At 37.0% G+C, this 11,843-nt stretch overlaps 1 protein-coding gene across 2 annotated transcripts in view; it reads right to left on the bottom strand.

The window, feature by feature from the left end:
- Positions 1 to 10,539: 10,539 nt before the first annotated feature.
- Positions 10,540 to 11,843, bottom strand: part of LOC130094952 (M-phase phosphoprotein 9) — a 28,362-nt gene continuing 27,058 nt past the window's right edge. For both annotated transcript variants that reach the window (XM_056261565.1, XM_056261566.1), the window contains exon 24: positions 10,540 to 11,465. In XM_056261565.1, the coding sequence (XP_056117540.1) occupies positions 11,364 to 11,465 (102 nt within the window). In that variant the 3' untranslated portion in view covers positions 10,540 to 11,363. The remainder of the gene's footprint in view (positions 11,466 to 11,843) is intronic.

Raw genomic sequence — 11,843 nt, 5'->3', positions numbered from 1 at the left:
TCTTGTGCTTAAATATACTATGGAAGTCACTGGAGTACAGCAACTGTTTGGTTAGCCACATTCTTCCAAATAACTTTTATTTTCAACAGAAGAAAGAAACATGAGTAAATGATGACAATTAAAAATTTTGGGAGAACTATCCCTTTAATGTTAATAAAACAACAAAACACAGAGGAAATCACTTGCTGCTCTTGACTAAGAACTTTAATAAGCTTTTTTTGCACTTAAAAAAAAATACAAATATATCGGTATCGGCATCGGGCAAAATTAGTTTGAAAATATCGGCATATCGAATATCGGCCAAAAATCCAATATCGTGCATCCCTACTATTTTCAGCTTTTTGGCGATATTGAATATGTATGTCAATATTTATATTTATGTTTAATCGAATCAGAGTTCTGAATAGGGCCGCACGATATATCGTTTTAACGATGTGCGCATCTGCGATAGTCACATCGCAGCGGATCGTAGTTGATCAGTGATCCGTACGGACCAGACCAAAACACACATGATTTGCACGCGTTTTAGGTCCTGTCAGTTTAAACATTCAAGTGATTTTAAACCATTTAAGAAGACGTGAAAGAGAAGAGTCGCGCAAGTAGCACGGACATTGAGTTCTGTTCTCTTTCTTGTCTATTTGTGCTTGAACGGACACATACATGCAAAATTATGTCAAAAATGCCCGTCTCAATGAACACAATACACAGCATCCTCATAAACACAGTCACTTATGGTCTACATGAACGTAAATAACTGAGAAAGAACGAATGCGTATCATTGTATTAGATCCATGCATTAGTTCTTAAAGTGACAGCAGCCTAAAATACCTGCTGTTGTATGTGTCATTAAAGGGATAGTTCACTTTGAAATTAATTTTTGGTATGTTTTAGCTTACCTCAAGGGCATCCAAGATGTAGGTGTCTTTGTTTCCGCAGTAGTTTCAATTTTGATATTTTTAGGTCAAACCGTTCTTGTCTGTCAGTCATATAATGCAGGTCTATGGTCACCACCTCAAAGAGCACGCACAGAGAAGTCCAAATTAAACATGATTTAATGACTCGTAAATGTAAGTACACATTGATGGCCTAAGACACGAAACGAGCGCTTTGTGTGAGAAAACGAACAGTATTTATATCGTTTTTACCTCTTGTAACGCACAGACCGAAGCGCCGGCGCCCTCAGATCACTTGGACGTGGCTGTGGTTACAAGAGGTAAAAACGATATAAATACTGTTCGTTTTCTCACACAAACGGCTCGTTTCGTGTCTTAGGCCATCAATGTGTACTTACATTTACGAGTCATTAAATCATGTTTAATTTGGACTTCTCTGTGCATGCTCTTTGAGGTGGTGACCATAGACCTGCATTATATGACTGACAGACAAGAACGGTTTGACCTAAAAATATCAAAATTGAAACTTCCGCGGAAACAAAGACACCTACATCTTGGATGCCCTTGAGGTAAGCTAAAACATATCAAAAATTTATTTCAAAGTGAACTATCCCTTTAATGTTAATCAAACAACAAAATACAAAAAGAAAATCACTTTGCATAGTCTTCACTGTATACATGTAATATAATTAATCTTTGTTAAAGCTGCAGTGTTTAAATTTGATTATTCAATTTCTGTACCTGAATACTGTTAGACTTACCTGAAAAACATAGGCTAAACCACTGTTTATTTAATTTGTATCTTTGTTCTACTGAATTTATATGCTTGTAATTTGTTTACTATTTTCAATGCAGATTCACTCCCCTACAAAATTGCCCCAATCATTTTAGAATTATTCATTATTTTCAAACAAAGCTGTTTATCTGGTGAAACTGTTTCCATATCGAAATATATATTGTAGAAAAACAAAATATCACAATGTCATTTTTTTACAATGACGTGCTGCCCTAGTTCTGATTCATTAAAACCGACATCTTGAAGTGATTAAAATAAATTAAGCGATCTGTGCCAATTCTAACTTTTGCTAACATTAAAACATTAAAAAATGTAGAGATACTACAGAAACATATTAATACATTTTTGAGATATGATGCAAACTACTATATTATCAGAGTTTTGAATCAATAAATTGAAATGAATAGTTTACACTGATTCATGGAAATTTATATTCAAATTAAAAAACTCTAAAAACATTTGTCAGTCGCAGGAAAAATCCTTTTATTTGATCCTTTTTATGATTTATGGATCATAAAAGGAGCTTAATGACAATCTTTAGAAATGCATTTAATGCATTAACCAGTATTAACTAACAATGAGCAATACATTTGTTACAGTATTTATTAATCTTTGCTAATGCTAGTTAATAAAAATAAATTATAACATTGTTAGTTCATATTAGCTCAGGTCCATTAAATAATATTAACAGATCCAACTTTTGATTTTAAAAATGTATTACGAATTAGATTAATAAATGCTTTAGAATATTTTCCATTGTTAGTTCATGCTAACTAATGTAGTTAACAAATAAAACCTTATTTTAAAGTGTTAGCACTTAATGGTCTTAAAAGTAAATTAAATTAAAGCAATATTTACAAAGTTGATTCATTTTACATTGTCAGCAAAAACATTGCAAATACATTAATAAATATATGCTGGTGTAGGCGATATATATTTAATATATTTGTAGACACTTCTTTAACTTCAGTGTAGGCGACGACACCATCAAAGTCACAGTGGGCGTGGAGTGGACACACACCCTAATACCATTAGTGCCCATCCAAGTGCAAAAAAGTGAGAAATATACAGTTTCTTCTCGCAGGCATGCCCGTTCAGAGCCCATAATGGCACACACCCCACAACCACGACCCATTTGTTGCCAAGATCAGGAATCTATTAAGACCAACTGGCCATTTCCTGATTGCATTCATTAATAATAGCGCTCTGCTTTGTGGAGAACGACTATTGCCTGCACACAAACAAAAACCTGAAGTAGGCTACTGATGTCACAAAAGAGGTTGAAGCAGGCAAGTCTGTACTAATAGAGTGGTTCTTTCAGTGTTATTGCCTTTCCAAGTCTATTACTGTAAGTGGGGCGGACAAACACTATTAAAATTTCAAAAGACACTGACGTTTGGCTTTGCCGTCACAAGCAGCATGAGCGCAATAACGCTCGGGGATGGTCCATGCAACTTTTCCATTTGTGAAATTGGGACGAGGTCAGTGGATGGTAACATTTCAACACACTTCTGATGTGTTTGAAGGGAGAGTTCACCCTCAAATGAAATTCAGTCATTGTTTACTCGCCCTCATTAGCCTGGCAAGCCAGACCTACATCAAGATGTTAGGTCTGGGAACTCACAATTGGCATACCTCAATCCGAGGGGCGGGATAAACGGTTGTCTTTCAATATCCCTCGGCACGCAATAGGATAGCGCTACAACCAACCAGAGCAACGAACGGCTGTGGCTGAGTGAGTCCCATGCGTTTTTCCACCAGTGAACCACCTAGTTGGTATATTAAACTTTTGCCGTGTCCGGTCGTCAAAACTCTGAACACATCTTCCTTTTTTAGGAATGACTTAAGTGACGTTCTCTTAACTCCAAGTCATCCAGAGTCGCGGGCAAAGCCGATTCGAAAGACCGTGTTCGCCAGCAGCATCTTCTTTGTTTTCAAGCAGAGGGAAATCACCTATGGAAATCACGCGGAACCATCATAACTCTGCCGTCATTATGTTAAGCCCACCGACCAACTCTACACGATCTGATTGGCCGGACCAGTTTTAGTTTTTTCCAGCTCAAAAGTCTATGGAGAGTTGCTAGACCACACTTTGCTGCAAAATAATTTTTGCTGCCGCTAGGGTGCGTCTAGATTTCTAGGCTACGCCCTCACGTCAATCCAAGCCTGTATCGTCTTTTCAATTACATTTTATGGTTTATGGTGACCAAAACACTTAAAAACCAACAAAGGTGACAAAAACACTATTAAAGTAATTCATATGACTTTGACACTATATTCAAAGCCATAAGAAATTACTATTAGCTTTGAGAGCTGCAGATTTTAAGTCAATAATGAGAAAATATTTATAAAACTATCATGCGACTTCAAAAGACTTGAAATATAATGCACAAAATTCTCCTTTTGCGTTTCATAGAAAAAATAATCAAGTTTGATAAGATATGAGGCCGAGTAGTTTTAATTTTTGGGTGAACTATTCCATTGAGATCCCATGTGTGTCAGGTTACGGATCCTCATCCAAGCCATCTAAAACAGATCTAAATCCAGATGCCGTTGCTCTTGTCGACTGCGGGAATCAACTCTTCCACATCAGCTGAGCTGACTAATGAGCAGAACAGGGAATAGAGATGTCGATGGAGATGGTATGGTTATTTGTAACTTTCCGTAAGTTATATAAAAACACCCAAGCATATGCCCACACAGCTCTTCTGCCAACACCAACACGTTTCCTGCTACAGTACGCTTGTTACCGAGCACAAGGGGTATATGTGGAAGCGGAGATACCAGTGGTGCCCAGTGGAAACGTTTGCCAAGAAAATCCAGCAAGAAATAGAACAGGACAGATCAATGCCAGAATGACTGATGAGATGATTCTCCCACAAGAATACTCAAGGAGATCCGGAACAAGCTATACTAAACATGATACAAAGCGCTCGCACATAAACCTACACACTTCATTTATTAATGGTCTCACCTGAGAGATATAGTGTCTGGAGATGAGAGGGTCGAGCGTCTCTGTTACACTCTCTGCCTGCTCGAGGGAAAAGTGCTACTGTTACACGGGTTAACAGATTCCACTGTACAGTGTACACCGACGACTGTCAGTCATAGCACACGTATGAACACAATCTCCATATCTTGAACCATATAGGCCCTTTAAAATGAAGAAGATATCAACAGAAATGTATGTTAAGAACCAGAAACTAAAAGGAAATTAAGATATTTTTAATACTTCTTCTTGAGTTACAGGCATGCAAACTTGGGGCAAAAAACACAAGTGCTTTTTCCTATTTTTGAACTGTCACTGTTGGTATATGAAACAAAGATTGGTAAAGTCAACAGATTCAACTAATAGCTGGGTTTCAGTCACGTGATTATGATGACGCGCGAAATTCAGATGGAGGGCAGGGAGTGAAGAGCGCAATGGACGAGATGGAGGAAAGTCCGCACTGGACTACTTTACACGCTTTTACAAGAGAAAGATGTAAACAAAAAAATCAAACATATGTTGGACGTGATCCTTACGTTATGAAGAGGAGCGATTTTTCAACTGAATTGAAAGATTTTCCTGCCATCGAGGCGGTAGATATCAGCAACTACCTCGTCTTACAGACATACTTTGACTTTACAAAGTTCGGAAACGTTACACGTTACACAAACATAGCCACTTAAGTTGTATTAACTCACCTTGACGAAGTGATCACTGCACACGTGGGCAATTTCCCATTCGGCTCCTCCCGACCGCAGACGTAGGTTTGCAAGCCGGTTTTCCAGAGTTTTTCGGTCAATTTCTTGCATTTTCCCCCCTTATGAACAACAGCTTTTGGTACACGATAAAAACTCCTCGTGGTTTGGTCGATTTAAGTAACCATAAACGACGCAAAACATAGGCATTTTGAGTTTGTTATAGTGCTTTCTAAATACAGCAAATCACTTCCTGCCCTCCATTTGCATTTCGCACCATGGCAACGCAGTATGAAAACAAGCTATAGACCTATACCTGCCATCTTTCTAAAGTCATTTTACCCCCCTGTAATTTGTCTCCAAATCTCAGGTGAAAATTCACAACGAAAATGTACAAATTTACAATGAAAATGTACAAATTTACAATGAAAATGTACAAATTTACAATGAAAATGTACAAATTTACATTCAATTTTCACCTCCCACAAAATTCTCAGTAAATATTCATCCATGACATTTAATATTTTGACTTTTATCGCTATTTATCTTTGGATTTCTTCAGAAAAAATATGACCAAAATCAATTTGAGCCGAGGAGGTTACCGAAATTTGGTTGATTTGACATGGCCAAGCAAACAACCTACCAAACCTGTGTCGCAGATGTGCATTTCTAGTTTATTAAAATGTCAGTCAGTCAGTATTTATTTTGTGTAGACACGGTTATGGTTGTAATTATAAAATTAACATGTATTGAACAATGGGAGAAAAAAAATACAATTAACATAAAAATCAACTTATGTGCAATTACATGTGTTAATATATAGGACTTAGCTCCTTACATTGGCTTCAGACATAGCCTAACAAATGTATATATTATATTAGTTTTAAAGTCTACTGTTTTGTGCAAAGCTGTTATATTATACTGCTTTGATTTGCTAGCAGACATTCATTTGTCATCTTTTCAAGTATTAAAGTATTCACTTCAGCTGATTATCAAAAAAAAATTATCTCAACATTTTTATGTAATATATAACATTTTTGGATTGATTTTCCAGCAAAGATAACTAAATTGTAATACCCAGTTATCGTGATATAAAATGTCTCATTTTACCCAAGGAAAAGCCATTGTAAGGAAAGCACAGAACAGGCTATTTCACAGTAATAACACAATGGATGACAAACTTCCTGGCCCATATGAACACACGTATGTTTGGTAGCAGCTTTGTTGCCCCTAGCATGCTCGGTTGCCTTGTTTGGAGGGAATACATTTCAGTGTTTACTATGTGGCTATAAATAACAAGGTGCAACTGTGTAGTGCCGGCCCGTTGTTTCGCTTTCCTCTTTTCGGTGTGGCAACAACCCGCAGCTGACGGTGTCGGGGTCATATCGGCATGCTGTCATGAGCCTGGCAGCGGCCTGCCTCGCCACCGTCCACCCATACATCCCTGCCAGAGCTACAGCCATTAGCAAGCGTTCTCCGGCCGGGGCTGAGGGAGGAGGCAATCAATACTCTGACTCATTCTTTCTACGATGGCTGCTTCATAACAGGATTCATTAAGGACAAACCTAATCATTTTGGCAAGATAATTAGATACAGGGAAGCATTTTTTTTCGCTCCATCGATGTGCTTGAAAAGAACATGGCAAACTATGAGGTCTCGCTAACTAAAAATGTAGGTTGTTAGCGAAAGGGAGTGCCCTGCGCGAAGGCTCCGAAGTGGAATAGCAGCTAAAATGAACAATTCCATGACAAGATAATTGTGACCCTGCAATTAAGACATGAAGAACGTCCCAGTTATCTTGACAAGACTGAAATAATTACTGGATGATGCAGGACTGTGTTCGATATGTTTATTAATCAAAGACATGATCGAGGATGAAACCACATATTTAGGACTGGGGGAATCAAATGTAAAAAATGTAGAATCAACCACCGGATGAATGGATGGACGGACACTGGACAGACACGGATAGATAGACATATGGATGAATAGATAGATAGATAGATAGATAGATAGATAGATAGATAGATAGATAGATAGATAGATAGATAGATAGATAGATAGATAGATAAACATAAATAAGCCAAACTATATCCAAAACTATGTTTTACAGCACAAACTATGTTTGCCTCTGAGCAACAAAACCTTAAGGGCTTTCTAATCTTTAACCAACCATGTAAGTTATTTATTTCTAACATTTGATTAACTTTTGGTATCCAATAGACCACGAAAAACAAGGTCATCAAGGAAACAACCACCCAAAAATGGACAATTATTAAATGGACATGCACACAGAAATACAGTGTCATATATCTGTGCAATTTATGACCAGCCTTTTGAGACAGTTTTCTCACATTAAGAAAATCATACTGCAGAATTGATATTTACAAAAACAAATGTATATCTAATACGGTAAGTTACTTTAGAGCTTAGCTTAATTTCAAAAATGTATATTCAAAACAGAAATGTAGCTGGCCTTTGCTGGCCTGTTAAAGGCCACCTTCCCACCATAAGAAGTTTTTTTCCTGACTGTGGGAACAGTGTTAACTGTGAACCTAAAATCTTGACATAAAAGTTATATCACTTATTTACAGCACAGAATCACTCATATTAGGTATTCATCTGTTATATGGATGTACAGTGGATGTCACTTGTAAAGTTCACTAATCTTCTTCAACCTGTAGGTTATCTCTAAAGGCTAATTGACTTTGATGGACCGTCAGTATTAGGTCACAAATTCAACACCCCAATAACCAAATTATATATCTCATAACCAGGTTTCCTGAGGTAAGTTAATCACGAAAATGATCCAATTTCCATGCCCATTTATAAATTACACAGAAATAGAAATAAGTAAGACTCTTTGAAGATATCTTGCCAACTATCCATGAAAATATAAATAAACTGAATGCTAACTCAAGAAACTGAATAGTTATTACAGGTAACGAACAGGAGTTTGACTACAATATCAAACTGTGATAAGTGATTTGCCTGGACAGCGATAACCTTCATTAACTATTCATGCTACCGTGAAGATTGGCCAATTTATGAATCCCATCTAATCTAGACAACTGTAAAAGACTGAAGATAAGACTAAAATTACAGCATCTAAATAATACAATAATCTCTTCCACAATTAATTAACCCCTTTAAGACTCACATACATTAATCTCATTATAACTCCCAAATGGTCCGTTTAAATAGGGCAATCCGTTTAAGAAAAATCAAGATGTGTGGCGTTTAATTATCTATTTTGGTCACGAATGAAGGCCAAGACTAGCTAACTCGCAAGCGACCGTTAAAATAAAAATAATGAACGTTGAGAATTACATTTCAAATGTGACAACCGCGCGAACAGATATTTCGCGCGCTTTGTTTTTTCTTACCTTCGGCGTGGAGTTTTAGCTCAAATCGGCTCTTATCAGAGCGACGTGGCCATCAATATCCGGCGGCTTTAGCTCACACACATCCCCGCTGCAGGTCGAGGTGTCTGCCGGTCGCTGCAACGCAATTTCCTCGCGCGGTGTATAAGCAAGCGGCTGGCTACCGGTTCATCCGACTAAATAAAACAGGAAAGCAGGCCAACACTGTCCTCCATGCAATTAAATATAAACTCCTGTGGTTTTAAAATAGAACTTACAACTGAACTGACTGACCAAAACATTCACACGTCAAAGTCAAAGAGGAAGTGACAGGACTGGTTGAACCACACTAGAGCTCGAACTCGGCTGTCACTGCTTTTGCATTGTTGTTGTCAGCATATAGAGCAGCGAGAGAGATCTTCCTGCATCATTATATCCGCTGCAGCTGATGTAGTGGGTCCTTAAAAAACAGCAGGCAGAAAAACAGTACAGGTATGCTGATCCGTGCATTTGCGTGACGTCCCGTGGGTTCTGTGGATCTATTTAAAGCATGCTCTTTTTCAAAACCTTGACCTAGCTTTTCGGTGCGCGCACGTCCTTTCCTTCTTTCTATATTTACCGAAAGTGCGAGCACCAGCATCATTTCTGGTCCGATATCATTGGATGGTAAATTCGCCTCTCCCCTTCCTCTAGTCACTCTAGGCCGTTATTTTTCCATCGCTGTAGCGCCCTCTGGCGGCGGCCTGTCGTAGTGCGATCGCTAAATCGCTGTTGTAAAAGTTGAGGTGAGACAAAATTAAAATTCTGTCATTGTTTACTCACCATCACGTTGTTCAAAATCCATATCCATTTCTTTCTTCTGTGGAACACGAAGGGAGATTATTTGTCTTTGGAGACTATACAATGGAAGTGGATGGGGACTCGCTGCCCAAAAAGTAGCGCGAATGTAATTTAACTTTAAACGGATAGTTTACCCATACATTAAAAATCATTTACTCACCCTTATGTCATTTCAACGCCGGTTTTCATGCTTCTGTGAAATAAAAGTTAGAATTTTTTGTGTGTGCAAAATGTCCGAACAGTTCTTTTCCATACAATGAAAGTGGATGGAGACTATAGCTGTTAAAGGGATAGTTCTGCCAAAAATGAACATTTTGTCATCACTTACTCATCTTCTTTTGTGTTCAACAGAAGAAAGAAACACATACAGGTTTGGAACAACCTGAGGATATTTAAAAAATGTTGGTAACCAAACAATTGACAGTAGCCATTGACTTCCATAATAGGAAAAAAATACAATGGAAGCCAATGGACAGTCAACTGTTTGGCTACCAACATTCTTTAAAAATAGCTTCTTTTGTGTTCAACAGAAGAAAGAAACACATACAGGTCTGGAACAACTTGAAGGGTAAGTGATGACAACATTTTCAAAAAAACAAAAACTATAAATGTCTGCTAAAGCCATAGGACCATTCTGTGAGAAAGTAAATTTAAGAGTAGTTCACCCGTAAATCAAGTCATTATTGTTTAACAATACCTTCAAGTTATTCATATTCTCTGAAAATCTTGCCTTCCACCCATGCTTTTCCACATATAAATCTAGCAGGTTTGCATTACACACACTTCTTTGTTTACATATTTCCAGAAGGGAATTTTCCTTTTTTGGCTGAATTATGCCTTTAACACTAAAACAGTTGTGATGAATGCAAACACATTTCAAGCTCATTTAATGAATGATCTGAGCAAACAACCAAGAGTCTAACATAATAGAGATGTCATCAAATCATAATGACTCGACGCTAAATTACACTGCCAAACACATTATTCCGTATGCAGTTTTAATTGTGGAACATTTTTGTGCAACAGTTAAATACGATTCCATGAGCTACAGGAAAAAAAGAAATGAACTGTCAACAGCTAACGATGGAAAAGCAGAGAAGAGCATATTTTAAAATTTCATGCATCAAAGTAAGCAGCACATCCTGTGTTGCGTTGGAAAATGTCAGAGGTCTACCTTTGATAATCATGTGTAAACAGTCAGTGCTGGTTTGGGTTTGTGTTCTTCACATGAGATGATTTCAACAGGGCAATTCATCTCTACTATGTGCTATCATTCTCTGCTCTTATATGGCACAGGCAATGTTATCACGAAAATTATTCATTAATGAACATGCCACAAACCTGATATGTGAACAAATGATATACCTTTTCAAGTGTCATTTAAATCAAAAGTCATAAGACACAAGTGGAATGGAAACATATGCAAATGAGCTGCCCTGCAGGACTGTATGTTTGCCATTCATTTACCAGCAGCAAATGAATACAATTAAAAATATCTACATCATTCACCTGAATGAGTCGAGCTTACAATTTTCCATATTTCTGTGACATTAAAAAAGTAAATGTTTTTACAAATCTAGGCATTATTAAAATATACTTTATAGTATGTTCACCATGTAATAAAACATACAAAATAGATCCTACAGTAATAAAAGTAGAAATATTTACTTAACATGTACATAGAGTCTGTACAGTGGAACGATCGTTCCGTTGTAATAATAATTCATATGGTCCAGAATAAAGAAAGCCACTGCATTGTGATCATAATTCATGACAGTTCACTGTTGGCTATATGTTGGCAGAAGAACGCAGGATGTTGAATCGTTTTAAAGTCATGCGGATGAATCCGAGGTCACGGTTCACCTTTTCTAGGCGATTCTCCAAGGACACCTGGGAGATGAATAACATCATAAAGTTTATAACGTTACACATTTGGGTCATTTTTTGTTATGCATAATCATCAAAAAAAAATTGAGCCTTTCATTTGTAAAGTGTTAAATTCACTGGATTATTAACAAAAGTAATCATCACAGTTATGTAACATATAAAACACTTTTTTGGGGTTGAATTTCCAGCAAAAATAACTATATTGTAATCAGTGTTGGGTAAGTTACAAAAAGTAATTGATTACAAGCTACTAATTATATCAAAAGAGGATAGACATGAAACTGCTCTTTAAAATTCTTTCAAATAAATAATATCAAATTTCATAAATTATGACCAAAGTATTTAAAGAAAGAAGGTTACATTAAACATTAGATGTTAAAT

This window comes from Rhinichthys klamathensis, unplaced genomic scaffold, assembly GCF_029890125.1.
Source record: "Rhinichthys klamathensis goyatoka isolate OS25496 unplaced genomic scaffold, OSU_Roscu_1.1 h1tg000183l_1, whole genome shotgun sequence".
NCBI lineage: Eukaryota > Metazoa > Chordata > Actinopteri > Cypriniformes > Leuciscidae > Rhinichthys > Rhinichthys klamathensis.
Note: the sequence above shows the minus strand (reverse complement) of the source record. Positions and strands in the feature narration are given on the sequence as shown.